Genomic DNA, 25,068 nt, shown 5'->3' with positions numbered 1-25,068 from the left:
TCATCACTGTACAATGTAACATGATGCACTCAGTACTGCACATAATGTCCTTTCATCACTGTACAATGTAACATGATGCACTCAGTACTGCACATAATGTCCTTTCATCACTGTACAATGTAACATGATGCACTCAGTACTGCACATAATGTCCTTTCATCAGTGTACAATGTAACATGATGCACTCAGTACTGCACATAATGTCCTTTCATCACTGTACAATGTAACATGATGCACTCAGTACTGCACATACTGGCCTTTCATCACTGTACAATGTAACATGATGCACTCAGTACTGCACATACTGGCCTTTCATCACTGTACAATGTAACATGATGCACTCAGTACTGCACATAATGTCCTTTCATCACTGTACAATGTAACATGATGCACTCAGTACTGCACATAATGTCCTTTCATCACTGTACAATGTAACATAATGCTCACTCAGTACTGCACATAATGTCCTTTCATCACTGTACAATGTAACATGATGCACTCAGTACTGCACATACTGGCCTTTCATCACTGTACAATGTAACATGATGCACTCAGTACTGCACATAATGTCCTTTCATCACTGTACAATGTAACATGATGCACTCAGTACTGCACATACTGGCCTTTCATCACTGTACAATGTAACATGATGCACTCAGTACTGCACATAATGTCCTTTCATCACTGTACAATGTAACATGATGCACTCAGTACTGCACATAATGTCCTTTCATCACTGTACAATGTAACATGATGCACTCAGTACTGCACATAATGTCCTTTCATCACTGTACAATGTAACATGATGCACTCAGTACTGCACATAATGTCCTTTCATCACTGTACAATGTAACATGATGCACTCAGTACTGCACATAATGTCCTTTCATCACTGTACAATGTAACATGATGCACTCAGTACTGCACATACTGGCCTTTCATCACTGTACAATGTAACATGATGCACTCAGTACTGCACATACTGGCCTTTCATCACTGTACAATGTAACATGATGCACTCAGTACTGCACATACTGGCCTTTCATCACTGTACAATGTAACATGATGCACTCAGTACTGCACATAATGTCCTTTCATCACTGTACAATGTAACATGATGCACTCAGTACTGCACATACTGGCCTTTCATCACTGTACAATGTAACATGATGCACTCAGTACTGCACATAATGTCCTTTCATCACTGTACAATGTAACATGATGCACTCAGTACTGCACATAATGTCCTTTCATCACTGTACAATGTAACATGATGCACTCAGTACTGCACATACTGGCCTTTCATCACTGTACAATGTAACATGATGCACTCAGTACTGCACATAATGTCCTTTCATCAGTGTACAATGTAACATGATGCACTCAGTACTGCACATACTGGCCTTTCATCACTGTACAATGTAACATGATGCACTCAGTACTGCACATAATGTCCTTTCATCACTGTACAATGTAACATGATGCACTCAGTACTGCACATACTGGCCTTTCATCACTGTACAATGTAACATGATGCACTCAGTACTGCACATAATGTCCTTTCATCAGTGTACAATGTAACATGATGCACTCAGTACTGCACATAATGTCCTTTCATCACTGTACAATGTAACATGATGCACTCAGTACTGCACATACTGGCCTTTCATCACTGTACAATGTAACATGATGCACTCAGTACTGCACATACTGGCCTTTCATCACTGTACAATGTAACATGATGCTCACTTGACTGCCGCTTGAACCATGAAAGCTTCGGTCCACAGCGCTCTGTGGAGCTCCGCCTCTCGGTGCCTCGCTCGACCATGTCCAAGCCTTGAGTCAGATTGACTTGAAATTTGACAGACAATTCCAGCTCAACGTGCGCTACAAAAAAAGCCTCTTGGACCATAAAAGTCCACCATGATGGATTGTTTTGCTCATTTGCACAACAGTAGGGGGCACTACAAATGCCAAAAAAAAACGCCAACATTGGTGAAAGTGAACTCCAAACCTCTCACTGTTCCCTCCGCTCCTCCACCAGTGCAGGACGCCTCGCACCTCCTCCACTACGGGGGCTCAAAAGTCGCTCATCCCGTTCGCGACTCTTCTACTAACCTGAACTAAACTTGTACCACTGTTCCTTCAGAAGTTGTAGTTGTCATAGATTGTGTTGCATAGTTGATTTCTCTATTGCTGACAAAAATGTGTTATTGTAAGTCGCTTTGGATAAAAGCGTCTGCCAAATGACGTAATGTAATGTAATGTAATGTAATGTAATGTAATGTCAACTGGGCCTATGGTGTTATAACATGTAACAGTCAGAAGAATGAATGAATGAATTAATTAATTAATGAATAAGTGAATTTGTATTATTGTGTCATGCATACAGGACCGTAGTGTAGTGATTGGGACTACTGTTCCCATAATGCAACATGTGTGTTAACTCCTCATTATACAGGTAGTGCAGCACATGCCTGCGCAGTTGAGCAGTAACAACAACAACAACAACAACAACAGCAAAGGAGGAAAACAAAGACACACATTCACTTCACTTGAAATCAACCATGTGACTAGTGTAGGACTCTTATTAATTCACTGTAATATGACATCTTATGTTGTCAACATCAAATGTTGTGTACAGCCTTGGGGGACTGCAATACACATCTATACTATAAATTTGCAAGATCGGTCGAAAAACATGGCCACCATCAACCAAAATATGTAATATTGGCCATAACTTCAAGACCAACTATCCAATCATCACGAAACTTTGCGAACATGCCAAAAAGGGGGCGGCGCAATTGTCAAAAATGTGCATGGCCTATCCAGTGGGCTAGCTCCTAGCTCCATTTGAGAAGCATCCGTATGCGGAAGTAACTTAAACCTGCATTCTTTCAAATGTCCTGTAGGGGCCGATTCCACTGGCTGTGAAATAAGTTGAAGTGCAAGTGCAGCAGGACCAGGGTAGTTGAAGGGCCTTTAGCTGTATTTAGTGTGGAGGGTGGATGTCATGAGTGGGAGTGTTGAGTTTCCTGGGTCTACAGTGTATTTCAACAATAAAAGTGTGATGGGAGGAAACCACGTGATCACCCCGATTCAGATTCAGATTCAGATTCATTTATTTAAAGAATGGGACTTTACACATTGATGAACAGTACAGCCGTACAGTAAATATGTCAGGTTGTAGCCCAAGGGCTAGTTTCCACCTGTAGTCCCATGGCAGGTTGGTGTAATCATGAAAGCGAAAGAAAAATTAATAATACAACAAAGATTAAAAGTACAGAAAGTTAGTAAAACCAAAAATGATTAAAACACACAGTTAATAATACCAAAAAAAAATTAATAGTATAAAAGGTTAGTAAAACCTAAAATAAATAAAATAAATAAAACACACCGTTACCGATGACATACAGTAACGGCGCTGACGTCCTGTCTGCACATTGTCACCGACCGCAGTCTGGGCTTCTTACATCACTTCCTGTGTGCTGTTGATAAATGTACTCATGAAGAGTACATTTCTTGCAGAATATTGGTTTGCCGTCACTGCTATGCTGTGGTTTTTGATGCAATCCCAAATGGTTATTCAGTGTTACAACAGCTTCTAGTAAATGTTATGCGTAGATATATAGATAGATAGATAGATAGATAGATAGATAGATAGATAGATAGATAGATCAATCTCTAATTGACAGATCCCAAGTCCCCAGCTGACAGTCAAACAAACGTTAATACATGTATCTCAAAGACTAGACATTGTAGTGTTTTTTTTGCCCTGTTCACATTCACACACACATTCATACCTGGAAGCTGACCAGTACAACCACAGTCTGATCTGTTGGCCACTGATCAGCTCCACTGGAGCAGTTGGGGTGAAGGGCCTTGCTCAAGAGCACGTCAGTGGTGGTAATGAGGGAGGGGCAAGCGCTGCATTTTCACTTTCCCCCACCCAGATTTATCCTGCCGGTCCCGGGGGGTTGAACCGACGACCTTCCGGTCACAAGCTCGCTTCTCTAACCGTTGGGCCACCACTGCCCCAATATCACTTATACAACAATGTGAGTGAGAGCAGAAGTAGCTGAAGGCTTTCATATGTAGCGTAAAAGTTGTGTGAACTTCACAGTTAATGTGTGGATTTAAAATGCGCAGCCTTGTGACAACACGCACTCTAGGCTGGCTCCATAGGCTGCTACAACTCTTATTGGAGCACAGAGCAAAAAGGGGTGGGGCTTAGGAAAGTTCAATTCAATGTAAGGTTGATAATTCGCTGGATCACACTGAAGGCTGGTGTCTGTATGTCTGTGCTCATCTCTCTGTTCATGTCAAAGACAGCTGTCAGTTGTCCGTGCAGCGTTTAGGATGCGTACGTCTCCAGCAGATCTCCACATGTTTTGATGGACAGAAGTTCAAGCAGGGTGGAACTTTTCCTGGATGGACGGATTTGTCACCGTCCGTTTAGCCAATCAGAATCGAGGAGGCGTTCCGACGTAGCCCAATGGACAAAAACAACCCGACGGACAGAAATTGATCCGCTTATAATTCTGTCCATTTTATGACGGACTGCCGCCTAAATCTTCATCTTATTTCATATCCATTGTGCTAATCATGTCTCTTCCTCTTCCTCTTTTCTTCTCTTCTCTCTTCCTTTCGTTCTGGCTTCCTCCCTCCTTCTCTGTCATTCCCATCAGGCCCTGAGAGAGCTGGCCAGTCAGCATCCTTTACACATCACTGTGGTCCAACTAGGTAAACACCAGACACCTGTTACACACTGCAATATGTTACATTGTGATACAGTTACATCAAAGTTAACTAGGTAAATACCACACACCTGTTACACACTGCAATATGTTACATTGTGATACAGTTACATCAAAGTTAACTAGGTAAACACCACACACCTGTTACACACTGCAATATGTTACATTGTGATACAGTTACAGCAAAGTTAACTAGATAAACACCACACACCTGTTACACACTGCAATATGTTACATTGTGATACAGTTACATCAAAGTTAACTAGGTAAACACCACACACCTGTTACACACTGCAATATGTTACATTGTGATACAGTTACATCAAAGTTAACTAGGTAAATACCACACACCTGTTACACACTGCAATATGTTACATTGTGATACAGTTACATCAAAGTTAACTAGGTAAACACCACACACCTGTTACACACTGCAATATGTTACATTGTGATACAGTTACAGCAAAGTTAACTAGATAAACACCACACACCTGTTACACACTGCAATATGTTACATTGTGATACAGTTACAGCAAAGTTAACTAGGTAAACACTACACACCTGTTACACACTGCAATATGTTACATTGTGATACAGTTACAGCAAAGTTAACTAGGTAAACACTACACACCTGTTACACACTGCAATATGTTACACTGTGATACAGTTACATCAAAGTTAACTAGGTAAACACCACACACCTGTTACACACTGCAATATGTTACATTGTGATACAGTTACAGCAAAGTTAACTAGGTAAACACTACACACCTGTTACACACTGCAATATGTTACATTGTGATACAGTTACAGCAAAGTTAACTAGGTAAACACTACACACCTGTTACACACTGCAATATGTTACACTGTGATACAGTTACATCAAAGTTAACTAGGTAAACACCACACACCTGTTACACACTGCAATATGTTACATTGTGATACAGTTACAGCAAAGTTAACTAGGTAAACACCACACACCTGTTACACACTGCAATATGTTACATTGTGATACAGTTACATCAAAGTTAACTAGGTAAACACCACACACCTGTTACACACTGCAATATGTTACATTGTGATACAGTTACAGCAAAGTTAACTAGGTAAATACCACACACCTGTTACACACTGCAATATGTTACATTGTGATACAGTTACAGCAAAGTTAACTAGGTAAACACTACACACCTGTTACACACTGCAATATGTTACACTGTGATACAGTTACATCAAAGTTAACTAGGTAAATACCACACACCTGTTACACACTGCAATATGTTACATTGTGATACAGTTACAGCAAAGTTAACTAGGTAAACACCACACACCTGTTACACACTGTAATATGTTACATTGTGATACAGTTACAGCAAAGTTAACTAGGTAAATACCACACACCTGTTACACACTGCAATATGTTACATTGTGATACAGTTACAGCAAAGTTAACTAGGTAAACACCACACACCTGTTACACACTGCAATATGTTACATTGTGATACAGTTACAGCAAAGTTAACTAGGTAAACACCACACACCTGTTACACACTGCAATATGTTACATTGTGATACAGGTACAGCAAAGTTAACTAGGTAAACACCACACACCTGTTACACACTGCAATATGTTACATTGTGATACAGGTACAGCAAAGTTAACTAGGTAAACACCCCACACCTGTTAGTTTAGTTTAGTTTAGTTTAGTTTATTTCGGTCAATTTCACAAGTACAGCTCAATACAGTTGTGATTAAAGAAAAGCAAGAAAACAAAATAAGAGAACAAACAGTGATTGCTGGTTGGGTGTATACAAGCCTGAAAAGACCGAAAAGGAGTAGGCTGAAGCAAACGCTTATAGCGCCTACCCTTTTTACATTAATTTTTTTTTTTTTTTTTTTTTTTTATTATTATTATTATTATTATTATTTTATTTATTTATTTATTTTTCTTGATATATAATATTGATAATATTGATAGTAATGATAATAACAATAATAATGAGTACTAAGCAAAATACAGGTATTCTATATACACAAGAATTGTACTTACAGAGTGTCAAATACACAAACTAAGTTTCTATATATCTATGAATGTAATATGTTTAAATATAATAATGTAATATAATATAAATATCAATCTTGGGTTTTATATCTGTTAATAATCTGATTTTTTAACATTTTTTTACACACTGCAATATGTTACACTGTGATACAGTTACAGCAAAGTCAACTATAGGTAAACACCCCACACCCGTCAGTGTTGTGCAAGCTCACACTTCACAAAAGCTATCTCAAAGTTCAGCTCACACAGATTAAAATGAAGTAGTTCACTGTTGCACTATTAGTTATAAATCAGAAAGACTACATACACTGTCGCCTAAGTGACGTCACTTTCTCTACCGGCAAAGCTGAAGACCGGCGACATGCCACGAGCTTCCACAAGCTATGTAGTTTTTTTACGAAACTAACCCCTACGTTTCAGTTTGACAACAAAGTGCGACTTTCTTGACATGCAAAGTTATGTTTTAAATTGACAAAATTAGCATTGGCACCCAGTGGCACAATTCAAACGGGATCAAAAAAGTAACTTTATTCTCCGTTCACCGCCATTCATATTTTTTGCAGCACTGGTACAGGGAGAAAGCAGGAAGTGACGTTTCACTTTGGCTCTCTATATCTGCAGTCTGTCTGCCTGTTGTGCGTCCCCTTATGAAAAATGACTAACGTTATAGTATTCAGACTGTGCTCCTACTATCATGATGGAAACGTGCATAATACCGCATTTTCTTTTGCGACTTTCTAGACATTCGGTTAAAAGTTGCGATACCTTTGGATGGAAACCCAGCTACTGACTTCCAATAGGGAGAATGGTGCCTCTATCATTCGTCCTGAACGCCTGTTTCCTGCAGCATGTCAACTTTGAGGCTGCGTCCCGGCCCGGCGCGCCCAACTTTTAACCCTTGTACAGTGTTGGTACATTTTGGGCTAGTGCAGTGTAATTTTCTGTGTTCGCATTGTTATAAATGTGATATAAATGGTCAAATGGCGATGAATTTTGAAATTGGGTGGGGGATTGGGGCATATATCAAGGATTTTCACACTTCAGTGCCTCAGCTCATTTTTGGCCCCGGGAATCAAAAATGTTTACTGCATTTTTGTTATATCCAGAAATGAATAGATAGATTCCCCATTGAAAACCACTATAAAGTGCAAAAAAGTGCTATTTTTGAGCTCCAAGACACTTTTTACAAAAAAGCATTTTTTTTATGACTTTCTCCAGATATTTTGGACATAAGGCTTCAAAATTATGGTTTTTAATATTTTTCAGCAGATTGCAACATTTTCTCATGTATGGCATGCATCTATTGCAATCAATTTAGCTGGTTTCTGTTTGTGCTGCATTATGGACCACTACAGCCCAATGGAATAAATAATTTCAGCTAAAATGGTGTTCATATGGATGTGTGTGTGTGTGTGTGTGTGTGTGTGTGTGTGTGTGTGTGTGTGTGTGTGTGTGTGTGTGTGTGTGTGTGTGTGTGTGTGTGTGTGTGTGTGTGTGTACACACACACACACACATCCATATGAACACCATTTTAGGGATGGGGTTTTGGGGGGAGGGAGGGACAAAAAAAACATGCCTATATTGAAGTCAGCTCAAGTTGTGTGTGTGTGTGTGTGTGTGTGTGTGTGTGCGCACACACACACACACACACACACACACACACAAGCAACTTGAGCTGTCCCCCCACCCCCCCACCAAAGCCCCATCCCGATGTGTCCTGATCATGCACATACTAGGCTAGACAGAGTCTGTTTATGACCTGCATCAGAATGACAGAATGCACCCTTGGCCGGTCAAGGAAATGGTCAATTACTAAAAACTGGCATTGAAAGGGTTGAAATTCTGAAAAGTAATGAACATTGAGACATGAGATTGAGCAAACATGAGATTGAGCAAAAAAGGAAAAAAAGATTCTCCCTCTATTTTTGTTGTTGGCCAAAAATGGTTAGTACTTGCCCAGAAGGACTCACTCTAATTGCCCAAAAATGGTCAATTAGATGGTCTAAAAAAGTATACAGTGCATTTGTTTTTTAAATTGTCACTGAATAAAAAGTAAGAATGGAACAAAATAAATATTGGTAATAATCTTTTACATAGACCCCACTGTGATAATCCAACCCAAAAACATTCCCTTTGGATTATATTTTGTGCAGAGATTGTGGAAATCTGAAAAAGCAGCAAGTGAAACTGTTTATAGTCAAGACAAACTGGCTTATAGAGGGTTACATTTCTGAAAATGAATAAATATTGTTGGTATGTATAGCTTCATCTGAAGGTAAAATGTTTGGGGAAAAAAAGAAAAGAAAAAAAAGATTTTTTTTTACCTTTCTTATCATTAGAAAAATAATTGACCAAAACTGGACAATGGGAGGGGCATAACATTTAGGGGTAAGTATTAGTTAACAGTGTACAGCATTTCCTGTGGAGCTCCTACAGATTTAAAGCTTTCAGCTGGCAAATGGGATGCTTTTATTGTGAAGTACGTATAGGAAGGGAAACACGTTTATCGCTTGCTAGCTTGATTAGCGGCACAATTAGCCACTTCTCTCACAGAAGCATGTCGAAGCAACATTTGGGGATATTTTTGAGCATTTTTCAGGAAATCAGTTATAAACACTGTGGAAAGGTAAATCTCTCGAGTTAGACTTTCGACTTGCATCGAATATGTCCTTTTTTCTTCCTGGTAGAGTATTACTGTGTTATTGGTGGGTGTATGTACCTGGTCTGATGTGTATTCTGTACATTAATATACATATATGTATGATATACATATATGTATAAAAAATATTGTATGTGTAATGAGGTTATTATGCATACAATGTATAATATATGGTGTACATGATGTAAATTATATTGTAATATACATTATGTAAAGAATTGTTCTATACATTGGATGGATTCTTGGATGCATTGGTTCAACACAGGTTGATATCAAAAGATTGGGTTTTTGGGGTAATGTTGGATTGTATTATTGGGAATGGGTATTGATAGGGATTTGTAGGTGGATTTATGATGCATGTGTATGGGTAAGTTTGTGTACGTTTGTGTATATACATGCATATATATGTATGTATGTGTATGCATGAGCATGTGGGGAGGAGCGTAAGAGGTGGGATAGGCATATAATATAGGGATGTATGATTTTGTTTATGAATGATTGGGGGGCTGGACTCGATAAGCCTAGGCTTCTTCCTGCCCCTTTTCAAACAGTTCACCTTTTTTATGTTTGCGTTTACGTATTTTCCTTTTGATGAAGTCTATTAGACTGTTATGTTTACTGTTTTTTCACTTTATATATTGTTTTAACTGTTTGAAATAAATCGTTTCAATCAATCAATCAATCAATCAATCAATATCTGTCGGCAGGCTCCGTCAAAAGGGGTGTAACAGCACAAGCATGCTGCACTTTACCCGATCAAAATGAAGTGAACGTGACCGGTGTGTAGTCAACACTTACCATTTTCAGCATAGAGCAAGTTGCTACTTGCTACTAGCATCGAGCTAGAGATGTTATTGTTGTTTCATAGCAACGGGCAGATTTGAGAGCGACACCCAGCGAGCGGAAAAGAAATGCATTAATGGGCGGAGCCGGTCGGTTGGAGCCAATGACAGAGCTTGCAGGGACAGGAAAGGGATTTTCTTACGCTGCCGACCGCGCCTCTTGACTTCCTGTTGCACCACATTGAAACAGGACTGCTGCCCCCAGAGGTTAGAGGAAACAATCGTTTGTTTGTTTGTTTGTTTGCTTGTTTGTTTAACCGATGGGTTACCAGATTGTGGAAAGGTAAGCAAAGCCTACAGAGTACAAGCAGAAAGAGTACAATACGGCTGATATCTGAACGTACAAACAGACATGTGTAGCAATTATTAACATTTGCATTTGTAACTGTGGGGGGCGCACTTTGCCCAAATAGAAAAGTGAAAAATCGACTTGTTAACCGCGGGAATTGATTGCAAAGCATTTGGCTGAACATCACAGGTTTCGGGTGTTAATCATTGACAGTTTGTTGGTGGAGTCTCATGCACTGCACACACACCTGAAACAAAAGCCATTATCAAGACTACAGTGTGTAGGCTCTATGGCTCCTATCTTGGGCGTATTGCTTACTATCATAAAACTAATATGGTTTGGTTTGGTTACCATGAATTATTAATTACATTTGAGATCATGGAAGGTTTATTGGCACCGATATATATTGTGCCTCTCTAAAAGCACATTTTGTTAACACAGACTATGTATTTGTGTTTGTTTATATTCACACCCATGTGTGTGTGTGTGTGTGTGTGTGTGTGTGTGTGTGTGTGTGTGTGTGTGTGTGTGTGTGCGTGCGTGCGTGCGTGCGTGCGTGCGTGCATATCCGCAGACGCCTCAGATGAAGCCAGTATCTCGTGTGCTGTGCAGACGGTGGGCGAGCGGGTCGGGGCCGCCGGTTTGAATCTCCTCATCAACAATGCAGCTATCATTGGACCAGCCTCCCCAGCTCCCCTGTGTCTCACCAGCAAGGCAGACATGATGCAGGTGTTGGAGACCAACGTGGCTGGACCCTTTCTCCTGGCAAAGGTGCCTTCATGTCTTCTGATGTACACGACACACATTATGACACATAGATTGTAAAGTTCTCGATTTCTTGATTACCTGGCAAAGAAGGAACGTGTTGCAGACAAAATGGTGCTCTATCCCAAAATGACTTTTCTTGTTGTTATACTGTAGTGACATCGTTATAGCAACAGAAAAATCCTCATAATGAGATAAAGTTGGTATATCATGATACCAAAAAAGATGTAACATGTAACTTGGAAATGAAAACTGAAAATATAACCAGTAAAAGATCTTGTGATACAAATATCATATCATAAAACATTTGTCATAGTCCTTATTTACTCCCTTCCTCTTGTCCTCCTCGCCTTCTCTCTCTCTCTCTCTCCTTCTCTCTCTCTCTCCAGATGTTTCTTCCACACCTCCAGAGGGCGGCAGAGTGCGCCCCACCTCCAAACCACAAAGGTTAACTTGGACAGTCAACATGTCCAATTCTCCTCTTCTTTTCTCTGTTGGATTTTTGGCCGGCGCTTCAGCGCGGGCCCTACATCTGGCTTCGTCCACCCCGATTTGCGTGCCGAGTTGCGTGCCGAGTTGCGTGCCGATTTGTGTGCCGATTTGGTCATCAATTTAGGGTCCACCCCTGTTGAGTGATGTCTGTTGCACGCCAATCCGAGGAAGCCTTTCAGTCTTTGGGGGGGGGGACGCTGCGGTACTCAGCCAATCAGAAATGCGGGATGGAACAACAAGCTTTACTTTACCCACCTATTCGACGTTTTCTCGTCCAAAATAATCCAGCCACGTAACTATCCAACACCACCTCGCACCTACAGCAGCACAAGGACCGCACAGCGCCACCTACAGCACAAGGACCGCACAGCGCATCACATTATAAAGCTCGCTCTAGCGATGCAATCCATTCAATCACACGGTTGAGGCTGTTGCCAAAGAACTTGCATTGCAAAGAACTGACATGCAACAGATTCAACACACCCCAACACACAGCCAATCCGTCATTTTGGACAGACTAGGTGACCTCTGGCTAATGTTTTTCAGGCCAAAATGGTTCCAAAACGACAGTGTCCACTCTTGCTTTCAACCCATTTGGAGTTACTGCTGAAGTTGACTGTTGTTGACTGATAAATTAACTGCTAAGTCACCTAGGAAGCTTCTGTGATGACATGACAATTTATTAACTTTATTTGAATGGGTTTGATTTTGACACAAATCTGAACGAAACTGCACTGCAGGATCATTTCCCCCATATTAATTAGAGTTTTTTTATCAATTTTATTGTTGGAAGTATGCAATTTTTACAGCAATTGACTTTCACAGTGTTTTCCATTTTCACATTTTTGATCATAGTAACCCCCTCCCCCCATTGGCCATTAATTTAGTTGTTATAGTATCTGATGTGGTACATTATTTAGTTTACATAACACAAACAGGGGAGGCGGGGGCCACTGAGCCACTGAGAAATTATTTTCTCACACACACACACACACCTCACAACATTATTATTATAATGTCAGTATTATAATACAAAGTTTTATTAAATTCAAGTACATCATTAAATAATTATTCTCTAGGGCTTTCTAACCATACTGATTTTCCATTATATCCACTCAGAGCCCTCCACATTAATAATTCTGCTGCCTGCTACAACCAACGCTTTTCCACTCCGGCCTGCTAGGTTTCAACCTAGCTGACCGTGTTTCCTGTGATTAGAAAATGTCTCATGACCCTCAAGTTAAGACAAACCATTGAATATGCATTGCAGTCAATGGTAAGTAAAGTAAATAAATAAATAAATAAATAAATAAATAAATAAATAAATAAATAAATAAATAAATAAATATGCGGTTTTCTTTAGCTATGATGTCAGACCAGCGTTACTATAGTACCAGAAGTGGAGCGGATGGCTGAGGTCAAACACAGACGTGTTGCACTATAGGCCTACAGCTTATTGGGCCAGCGCTAGCGCTAGGTTGTAAAGTACCTATCCAACACCCCCTCACATCCAGCGCATCACGCCTCCTCAGCTGTTGCCAAAGAACTTGCAAAGAACTGACACTTCAACACACAGCTAATCCGCCATTTTGGACAGACTAGACGACACAGTCAATGAGGGCGGGGGGGTTACGTTGACCAAAGTGAATGTTTTCTAATACATAATTACATCAATCACCTACAGACTTTTCAAACAGATTTGATTGCACGATGATGTTTTCTTTGTTGTGTTTGTGAGGGCCAGATTTTCTAGTATTCAATTATTTCTATTAGGATTTTTACCCCTAAAATAACATTTGACATCAGTAGTGTAGCTACAACACTGATCAGATCCAATTGTATATAGGCTATCTATGAATCTATCTATATATAGATGATATATTATAGATTATAAGAGATCAAATTATATAATATAATACAATTAAGATAATATAATATGATATAATATAGGTGATTGATTAAAAGAAACAAAAACATTGGGCTAAACAGGGGTAAATAGCCTATTTATTTTTTGGGGAAAAAAATATCTTAAAATCAAACACGTCGGCTATTTGATTTTAAGGTGTAGCCTACACCAACACGCAACGTCATCCTGCAATGATTATGTTTGACAAGTCTCCTTCATACTTTTGCCACTAACAGCCCTTCCCATTAACAATGCCGCTGCCTGCTACAGTGAACTGGCCCTGTGCTAGGTTTCGACCTAGCCTTGTTTTCATTGTCTCCATTGTTTGTGCTAACACTAAGCTAACCTGCATTGTGTTGACAGCAGTGGCAGCCACCCATGTTAAGGGCTTGTCGAGGGGTGGAGCGCTTCCAAAGTGCACGTACGCTACGGGCCTTTATCCTGGGGAGTGACTTTAACCAAGCTACTCACTAGCCCCTGTGGACTCATGAGGACTCACAGTCATTGGGTTCAGTAGTATGGGAGAGGGTAGCAGAATGTCATGTGATTCCACTTGTCATTACCGTTATGGCCATGAGAGTCACTGAATCCACTGGGACCCTCTGTCTGACCCTTTTGTGACAAGCTCGCCCTCTTAGCCCTTGTTCACACAGGATGCAGAACGTAAGTAGAACTGAAGCTTGTATTGAGGCAGGCACAAGGCTGAACAGACGTCTAACCCCGCTTTGGTCTCAAAGTTGGTAGGGTCGAGGACAAAAAAAAATTGAGGTTTTTGTTTGACATTTTTTAGCCATATTTGAATGAATATCTCATTTTAAATCAACATTGATTATACTGTTGTGATGTCATTATTCAGTATCTTCTCCTTTTCTCAATAACTTTCATGTCACCACCTGCTCTCCTGTCAGCATAATTGTAACTAACAAACACAAACTGTAGGTTTAGCCATCTAATCATGTTCTTTCACAAACAGCCGGTTTGGAAAGAAAAAATTGCCACTGAATCCCACACATCATACATCCTACATTTCTTCCTCCTAAGAGTTGCACGATCTTCAGTCAGATCTCAATCACCACCCTTTGACATCGCCAATACACTGATGTCATCGCGCAAGCACATGGCTAATTAATATGGACTAACATCCACCTGAAGCACATAGCCACATAGCCATGTGCTTCAGCTGCGCGCTGTACTTTGCTAAATTAGCATCGATGCTAGCGGGACTTACCCAGCTATTGTCATGGCCTGCTTGCTGCTGCTTGCACTGCTGCTTGCTGGTAATGTTAATCCCATGTCAGAAAAAGTCTCCAGATTTGTCGCTCTGAGAAAGATTGTCTCCAAGAGGGTTTGTCTGCTGCATGGGGACCCGGAAAACTGTGTGTGTGTGGGTGGGCGTTTGTTTGGTCATCAGCCAAATGAGCCAATCAAACCTGAGTTTGGGGGGGGAAATTGGACTGGCCCATTCAGTTGTGAAAAACAGGGGTAAATGTAACTTTGAACATAATGCAAACTAATTTCACTCAATAATGGTCGGGTCAATTCTATCCTTGCAAAATATGGGAAGACAATCTAAATGATGATATACAGTAACACTCCAAAGATAATGCAAATAAGGTTGCTTAAAAGTTGATAGGGACAATTGGACACCCTGAAATGTTGGTTGTGACATGTCACGACGGTCCCTATGCAAATCGACGCGCTTAACCGTTCACACAAGAAGCCTTCTCTTTTCCTCTCAGCGCCTACTCGGCGTGCCTTGAACCCGCCCACAACTCCCATTGACTTCATGCCTGGCTTGACGCGTCACGCATGGAAAATAGACGTGAATCCTGAACGATCGCTTGAGCAAGGCATGAGCGTGGCTTCGGCGGGACGCGCGTGCGCGTGGTGTGAACGGCTTCGCCTGTTAACAAGGACGCCTAAATGAAACTTGTGGGTTCAGCGTAGGTTGAGCTTAGGTTGAGCTTAGGTTGAGCGTTGCTTCGGCGTCCTGTGTGAACGGGGGCTTAGCTTGGGGAGTAAACCCCGTCAATCAGATCCATGCAGACTTGAGGAGTACACCCCTTACAAACGTCCTCAGTTTGCTGTCATAACAAGGCCGTAGCCACCGATTCAACATTGGAGGGGACGCTTGCTGGCACCCTTTTGGCGGCCTAACCCTGGCCACTTGAAGCCAGATTAGAGGAATATTAACAGTAAGATTAGACTGTTGTGATTATTCAGTCGCCTTTTCTCACTCACCTCATGTCACCTCTCCCTGCCCTGAGTTATAGGCCCTCTGATTACACAATCATATTGTGCCCAGACAGAGCAAACCAGTTTAGCCTTTAGTTTAGACAGTTTATCATGTTGTGCCCAGACAGACCAAACCAGTTTAGCCTTTAGTTTAGACAGTTTATGCAACCTCTTCTCACTCTCATATATCTGATCATATATATCGTCAGCGTTAAACAAGCTGTTGCACCTCAGGTGTATTATGGAACGCATACGGACACACCTGGTCAGGGGCAAAGGTCAAGTTATGCCCTGGAGTTGGAGCTATGGACTAGGGACATCTTAGTTCAAATTGGCTAAGTAGGCTCTGTGTGTCTGTCTGTCCGAGTGGTGTCAGTCACGATTTGGTGCGCTACTGGGAACCCGACAGGGTGCAGTGCAGAATTTCGTGCAATTCGACCAATCAGAACACGGCTTTCTCAGTTCAGGAAATTCAGAGAGGTCGGGGGAGAGCCAGTTCTGTCTGTGGTGAGTGCACGCATTTCTGATGTTGATCAGCGTGTCCCTGTTGTATGTGAGCTTGTTCTTGTAGTGGCTGTTGTCCTCGTTCATTGTTGAGAGCTCTGGCCGCAGTTATCCGAGGAGACAGGAAAAGTAATCCAAACTGTACAAAACATGACTATATAAAGCAGTACTGAAGCTAGGCTATATAAGTTGAGAAAGCAATGCTAGAAAAAACTATAACACTAACTGAACACTATAAAATACCTATGCTATTTACATTTGTTGTGGAGCTACAAGCAAGTCCCCCTCTCCCGGTGCCATCTTGTTGTTGTCCTTGTAATTCATATAACGTTACAACCCTCCTCTTGCCGCATCTGCATAGGCTGCCACTGGCAGCAGCTAGCTTCACGGCAGTCCATCTCCCCTGAAGTGGCGCTCCAACTCAAATCAACTCTCGACAGTTATTGAGAGTTGATTTGAGTTAATGAGTTATTAATTTGAGTTAGTGTGGACCAGTGATGTCACTGGTCCACACTTTAACACTCAATAACTGTCAAATTAAATGACAGACTTCAAAACCGTTTACAGTTTTCTGATATACTACTGATGTTCTAATGATACAAAGCTGGTTGAAAATGGGTAGAGTGTTCCTTTAACTAATGACAATTAGCAGTATTAATTAATAAATAAATAATTAATTAATCCCTGTTGAGTCAATGTGTGCTTGTGGTTTTGAGACATAAGTCTGATAACGTTTTGGAAAGATAAAACGACTCACAAAAACTGAAATGTTAGTTTCTATCGAGGCAAAGACACAGTACCTGGGTGGGGAGACACATTCTTTAGGGGGAACAAATGTTCACACAACACCAGGAAAGAGCTAGCAGACTCTGGGTGTTTATCACAGCACATGGTGTTGTATCAATCAGTGACCGTAGCAAAATGGACATTTATGTGAAAAGGCTGTGAATTTATTACTTGAACATCTTTATCGTCTGCATTGCAGGTGATCGTATGTCGTGTCGGAGGTCGGCCATCATCAACATCTCCACTGTGTTCTCCTCCATGGAGAAATGTCCAGACACCTTCCAGGCGGCACAGATGTACTCGTACAGGATAAGCAAGGTATACTTGGCTTGAGGCATACTCGACTGAGCATGCTCAGAACACCACCCTATTATCTTATGATACAGTATATAGATCGGGTCATCAGAGAGACAACGCTGTTGTGTGTTGGGTGACATCAGACAAATGATTCTGCATGAAGTCGTGGTAGATTCTTCCCCTCCAAGTTTACAAGTGGGAACTCTGACTTTGAGTGGCGCTCCAGTGCCGGCCTACATCAGGCTCTGTCTGAAGGTCCAGTGCCAGCCTACATCAGGCTCTGTCTGAAGGTCCAGTGCCGGCCTACATCAGGCTCTGTCTGAAGGTCCAGTGCCGGCCTACATCAGGCTCTGTCTGAAGGTCCAGTGCCGGCCTACATCAGGCTCTGTCTGAAGGTCCAGTGCCGGCCTACATCAGGCTCTGTCTGAAGGTCCAGTGCCAGCCTACATCAGGCTCTGTCTGAAGGTCCAGTGCCAGCCTACATCAGGCTCTGTCTGAAGGTCCAGTGCCAGCCTACATCAGGCTCTGTCTGAAGGTCCAGTGCCAGCCTACATCAGGCTCTGTCTGAAGGTCCAGTGCCGGCCTACATCAGGCTCTGTCTGAAGGTCCAGTGCCGGCCTACATCAGGCTCTGTCTGAAGGTCCAGTGCTGGCCTACATCAGGCTCTCTGAAGGTCCAGTGCCAGCCTACATCAGGCTCTGTCTGAAGGTCCAGTGCCGGCCTACATCAGGCTCTGTCTGAAGGTCCAGTGCCGGCCTACATCAGGCTCTGTCTGAAGGTCCAGTGCCGGCCTACATCAGGCTCTGTCTGAAGGTCCAGTGCCAGCCTACATCAGGCTCTGTCTGAAGGTCCAGTGCCAGCCTACATCAGGCTCTGTCTGAAGGTCCAGTGCCGGCCTACATCGGGCTCTGTCTGAAGGTCCAGTGCCGGCCTACATCAGGCTCTCTGAAGGTCCAGTGCCGGCCTACATCAGGCTCTCTGAAGGTCCAGTGCCGGCCTACATCGGGCTCTGTCTGAAGGTCCAGTGCCGGCCTACATCGGGCTCTGTCTGAAGGTCCAGTGCCGGCCTACATCAGGCTCTGTCTGAAGGTCCAGTGCCAGCCTACATCAGGCTCTGTCTGAAGGTCCAGTGCCAGCCTACATCAGGCTCTGTCTGAAGGTCCAGTGCCAGCCTACATCAGGCTCTGTCTGAAGGTCCAGTGCCAGCCTACATCGGGCTCTCTGAAGGTCCAGTGCCAGCCTACATCAGGCGCTGTCTGAAGGTCCAGTGCCAGCCTACATCAGGCTCTGTCTGAAGGTCCAGTGCCAGCCTACATCAGGCTCTGTCTGAAGGTCCAGTGCCAGCCTACATCAGGCTCTGTCTGAAGGTCCAGTGCCAGCCTACATCGGGCTCTGTCTGAAGGTCCAGTGCCGGCCTACATCGGGCTCTGTCTGAAGGTCGCAAGCTGACTGACAACCGTCAAAATGCTTGAGTGACAAAGGTGACTGACTCTCAAACTCCTTGAGACACATCACTGATGCTCAAGTGACATCACTCAGAAGGCTGACTGACTCACAGCCCTGAGGACAAATGACGTCATCAGTGGCCGGCAGCCAGCTGTCTGTCGATATTTTTGTCAGCCAGATGACGGATGAGGTCATCAGTGATGTCATCAGTAACACACATGCCGCCTGGCATAGTGAATTTGCGCTTGGAAAGAAGGAAGGATCTTGAGAGGTCAGGAAGGCGGTAATGGACTGACAGTAGGGAATCAGTGGATGGATAAATCCAGAAGGAGGCGGTAATGTAACATAAAGGATGCAAACTGCCATAAAACACCACAGAAGAAGAAGAATTTGCGCTTGTTCTGGTAGGAGGTCAGAAAATCCCATCCTGACTCATGGATTTATCCATCCACTGTTTCCCTATATTCTGTAAAAAAAAAAAAAAAAAAAAAAACAGGGAGGGAGGGGAATGGGCACTACTGTCATTCTACAAATGCAAGCAAAGTTGCTGTGCATAGTATAGCGGAGCAGCCGTATCGTGCAGTAAATCTGTGTTTTCTTATTTTTTTACATTTTGTTGGGGGGGACACATTGTATCAGGCTTAAATATTGGGGGGATTTGTCCTTCTCAATATATATTACCGTTACGGCCTTGCCTCGCTCTCTAGTGAACTTGGGAATGAGCGGAACTCCTGTAACTTGTGCCGTCCACCAGGCGGCGCTGAACATGCTGACTCGCTGTCTGGCCGAGGACTTCAGGAAGCACGACATACTGGTCGCCGCAGTCCACCCCGGATGGGTTCTCACCGACATGGGGGGGAAAGAGGCAAGCCATCCTTTCTTCATTCGTACAGTAACCTCCATGTTGTGATGGTCTGTGATTGGTTTGAAATGTCACGTGATTGGTTCTGTTGCCTTCAGTGTTGGGTAAGTTTATCAGGAAATGTAATTAGTTACTTATTACTTATTACTCCTTTAAAACCCGTATGCCCTGTTAGTACATTTTGTGTACCCTTTCAATATTCGTACCATGCTAATGTGTGCATCATTAGTCCGAACGGGCATGAAATCTTTGGGGGTGTTTTACGAAAGTATACCTAATACCATGTTAGGGCCATTTCCTGTCACCCTGTAGAAAACAAAGTTGACTCCCAAAGTGCTATTTTTGGGCCTCCAGCTATTTTCTAAGCTACAGGGTGTGCATCATGCCAAGAATCCTGCTCTCATCAGCTACAGGGTGCATCATGCCAAGAATCCTGCTCTCATCCCGGATGAAAGACCTTAGAATCGTATAAAAAAAAAAAAAAAAAAAAAAACTGTTGGTGAAAACTGCATTGACCTCAAGTTCTATGTCTGCATTTCCCATTGGTTTTAATGGTTATTTAGCGAATAAAAACACTTTTTTGTGACTGCCATCCATTTTTTAATAATTCATTACCTGATGTTAAGCATTGATCCTGGAGTTAAGGCTTCAAATTTGTAGTTTTTACAGTTTTAGTATTGTTCAGTATTTCACCACGTTTGGCATAGGGATCAACTACATGCAGTGAAATTGAACTTGATCTCTAACGATGCATTCCACACATTCCACCAATACCAGGGTACAGAAGTTGTACCGAGCCTATTAGGCTGTGTAATTTACCAACGCACAAGTGACTTTATTATTTGTGTTACGAACCAGGTCTAGGGTCAGCAGGGCTGGACTGGGACCAAAAAAGCTACCTGCCATGTGTCAGACAGGCCCACAATTTCGAATCGGCCCAATTTTTCGAGCTCGGGCTCGCTTCGCTCGCGCTCGCATGGGTTGGGGATTTACTTATAAAGCCACATGTTATGACCCGGTCTAGGGGTTTTAGGTGTAATCATGGGTCGCGGAACCGCCCGGGCTACACGGGCCCGGGCCTGGGTACATTTCAGTTCCCCAAGAAAAATAAAAAAATTCACATAATACATACTTTTTCACCAACCTGACCGGCCCACTAGCGAGCGGCCCACCGGCCATTGCACCGGTAGAATTACATTGCAGTCCAGCCCTGAGGGTCAGACCGCAACATAAAAGTGACACGAGAGCAAGGTTTTAAAAAGGCAAAAATGTGGCCATTTATTTATTTGACATATGAATAGATGACGATGTAACAGCCCAGGCTCAGTGGACTGTACAAATGAGGGGAGACCACACATGTTTTAAAGTCACAACAAAAAGTATTTATTATAAACTAAATTAATTACTCAAAAGATAAGATTAGATGTGTCAGTCAGTAACATCAGTAGTGAATGCAGTGTGTGGATGAGTGAGAAGTGTAGTGTAGTGTAGATGTTTGAGATGTATGAAAGTAAGATCCAAAAGAGCCTGAGCTCAAAGCAAACCACCAAGGTGGAGAGAGGAGGAGAGAGAGAATGAGAGTTAGCAGCCAGCTCAAATAGGAAGCATCCAGGTGCTCCAAATCAGCTAATCAAGCAGCCCCAGCTTCTGCCCAGCCAGGACCTGCAGACTGAAAGCAACCAATCAGTACAGTGAACCCACAGCACATAGTGAGGGCTGCCACAACAGTGAAAACTGGAGTTTAATTAACAAAGGTGTAAATATGAAAGAACCATTGGCTTCATGGCTAACTAACACCAAAAGAAAAATAAACTAAGGAAACAAACAACGAATGACTTAACCCATTAACTAACTAAGGCCTACAAGAAAAGAAATAAGCCAAAAGACATTTCCTAATTCCCTAACTCCCTAATCAAAGAAACAGGAGAAAACTACAAACAAAATGGCAGTTAACCCTACTGCTTCACGACAAGATGACTTACAAAAAGTGCAACGTGCAACAGGCATGAGCCAACATGCAAAAGTCAAACGGGTTGGACTCCAGCGGCACACACAACACAATGAGACTACAAGCTAAGATGGTGTGGAGGAGTGAGGCGCACGACGGGAGCGTGACCACACCACTGCACAGATGCAGCCGTCTCCCCCACCAGCTGGCTAAATCCAGGCACTTATAAAGGAAGTGAGCTGTGGGCTCGACCAATCCACAGCCACCACCCGGCCAATCACAAGCACAAGCCTCTCCCCGTTGACTTCAATGTAAAATAGCACTACCCCCAAAGATGATAGAAAAATAACAGAATCAATCTCGTTTATTAATGACCCCAAAACACTGACTCGCGGAGCCCAGCGTCGTTGTACCCGGCTCCTTGGCGGCTACTACTAGACTGATGAGTTACAGGGCTGTAAAAAAAGAACGTCACGATTGAGGGTGCTCGTTATCGGTGACTTTGGACAATATAGGCCTACTAGAGAAGATGTGTCGCCTCTTTGTGGACACGTCATGTGTCAGTTGATTTAAGTAAAATGTAATCACTTGATTTAAGTAAATATTTAATCAGTTGATTTAAGTAAATACTGAATCCGTTGATTTAAGTAAATATTGAATCAGTTGATTTAAGTAAATGTTGAATAAAGTTGGACTTAGGCTGCAACATTGTTTGACACCATGTCCTTGGGGAAAGAAATCTATCCCCTGCTTGGCAACTTTAACTGCATGTGACATGATCGTCACATGATTTTAGATGGGTCAAAGTAATACTTCCGGTGTGTGGCCAGACGAGTTGTAATATATTGTCACGTCATGGTGTTTTGGGGTCATTAATAAATGAGATTGATTCTGTTATTTTTCTATATATATTTTTTTCAATCTTACATTGAAGTCAACGGGGAGAGGCTTGTGTTTTCCCCCTAAAAGGGGGCGAGGCCTAATTGCAGATCTGATGTATACACATACGGGAAAGGGCCGTAACACTCATTAATGTTACTCATTACATTGCTATAATTTTACTTTTGCTACCCGCCCCCCTTTTTCTGAAAAAGTGAGGTACAGCCTGTTTAGCCTGCTCCTTTTAGAACTGAATCCACTTTGTTGGAACAATAATTAACCTTACAGGAGGTGTCAACAATCAGCCAAACAACAGTAATTAGTTTATATTGATTTGCCGACCCAGGACAAAAAGCGAATCGCATTCTGGCAACATAGTCTCACATAGCCAGCTCTATCTGCACACTTCGTTTTAGCACTGTGCCAGCACTGGAGAAAGTAATGAAGTAAATTGTAGTTACTTGGATTAGTAATATAATTACTTTTGTAATTACTTACATTACTGGGCAAATAATACAATTACAGTAATGCTTTACTTTACTGCCCAACACTGGTTGCCTTGTGGAGAATCATCTCCAATTCCTTTTGTGGTTCTTCATTTTTCTTCTACTAATTCTCAGAACTTTTTCTTTTTATTAACTCTTCCCATTGTCGTCGTCTGCTATCCTCCAGGCTCCTTTGACCCCTCAGGACAGCGTAGGGGGCATGCTCGGTGTGATGTCATCAATCTGCGACAAAGACAGCGGGATCCTTCTGGACTGGGAGGGCAACCGGATCCCCTGGTAGTGGCCACCGGGGCAACTTTACCGCTTGGGCGGTGTTGTTATCTGGGAATAATAATAATAATAATACAAAAAAAAATCTTATTGAAAATGTTGGGGAAATTAGTGGGAAAAAGATCACATAAATCGTTTATTCCTGGGTTTCAGTCACGATATTTTTTTGTGGCCGCCATCTTGAAAACTGAACAGCACTCAAACCGTGCCCTTGTTGAACTCTAAGTAGTCTTTCATACAGTACAAACTCCATTCAAACTTTCACCACTTTTAGTATTTTATTACTCTTATTCAGCTTTTTAATAACTTGTAGCCGACTTCTTGAGAAATCGCAGTTCAAGTTTTATAATTTTTTCACCCTTTATAATGGGCGTTTATGGAACCAGCCTTGAGTGTGTGATGTCATAATTCACTGTAGCTGACTGTGCAGGCTGCACTCTTTGACTAAATACAGACATTCACACATTTTAAAACTGACAGTTCACACAACTTTAACACTACATACATATTATACATCAAACCCTTCAGCTACTTCTGCTCAATATATAAGTAATAGGCTATGTGAATATATAAAAACTATACATCACATCGATGGATACGTTTTGAGATATTGTGTGTTTGACAGTGTTCAACTTTATTTCCAATTGGGGAGCAAATAAAGGGTATCTCGTTGTTTCAAATTGTCCTCAAGATGGCACCGCAACAGTTCAATAAATGAGAGACTAGTAGAACCTTTGGTAAGCTTGAATGATACAACAAACAATAATTAATTTTAATTTTGGTGTATTTTGGTGTATGACATGATATTATGACGCTCCTCCTGAGATGATGAGAGGAGGGCGTCGGCGATGAATAGCATAGAAAATCCCCCCATATGTAATTCTTCAGGAGTCATGACGTTGGTGGTGGTCAGGGGAGGAGGTGGGGTGAAAACAACTGCTTCAGCAATGATGATCAGCAGCTGAGGGAGACACATAGCACATAGGCAGCACATATAGTAAGACATGGATTCTGATATACTGCCCGGTTAGGTGATTGGCTCAGCAAGCAGGAATCGATTGGCTATTAGCGTGGAAGACTGTGATTGGATGGGGAGAGAGCGTGAATGAAAGGGGGCGTGCCTAACAAACAATGGGTTATACAAACTCAAAGAAAAGGGGCGTGCACTGTGATATAACAACTGGGCGTTGGCTGCAAGGTAGTCTCCATTATTGAAATGTGTTATAAACATAACTTGTGTGAACAGAAATCTATGAAGTTGCATGATTCTATTTTGAGATAGATTTTCGATTAATAAAGCAATATGTACATGTATGTAATATGTCAAGTAAGATAATAAAGTATCTTGAATCTTGTGTGCGTGTTTATATATATGACTAACCAGACATATACACAAAGGTACACGTGTACAAAGAAGAAAACACTGCTAAATTCTGACGCCATGTTTTGATATTTCATATCATCATGAAAACGAAGGGGTCCACCCGCAATGCCGACCACCCGCAGTGCCGACGTTAGGTTTAGGTGTGGGGGGTGGGAGAGCTTAGGGTTAGGGTCTGGG

General features: G+C 42.1%; 1 protein-coding gene across 1 annotated transcript in view; it reads left to right on the top strand.

Moving 5' to 3' along the window:
• The window catches only part of LOC310800525 (C-signal-like), a 33,075-nt gene extending 8,213 nt beyond the window's left edge, over window positions 1-24,862 (top strand). Inside the window, exons 2-7 of the mRNA XM_083663136.1 lie at window positions 4,689-4,743; window positions 11,186-11,382; window positions 11,766-11,823; window positions 17,499-17,617; window positions 19,797-19,907; window positions 23,404-24,862. Coding sequence (XP_083519262.1) covers window positions 4,689-4,743; window positions 11,186-11,382; window positions 11,766-11,823; window positions 17,499-17,617; window positions 19,797-19,907; window positions 23,404-23,517 — 654 coding nt within the window. The 3' untranslated portion in view covers window positions 23,518-24,862. The remainder of the gene's footprint in view (window positions 1-4,688; window positions 4,744-11,185; window positions 11,383-11,765; window positions 11,824-17,498; window positions 17,618-19,796; window positions 19,908-23,403) is intronic.
• Window positions 24,863-25,068: the final 206 nt, after the last annotated feature.

This window comes from Poromitra crassiceps (genome assembly GCF_964638095.1).
Source record: "Poromitra crassiceps genome assembly, chromosome: 30".
Classification (NCBI taxonomy): domain Eukaryota; kingdom Metazoa; phylum Chordata; class Actinopteri; order Beryciformes; family Melamphaidae; genus Poromitra; species Poromitra crassiceps.
The sequence above is the reverse complement of the archived record's forward strand: the minus strand, read 5'-3'. Positions and strand labels throughout refer to the sequence as shown.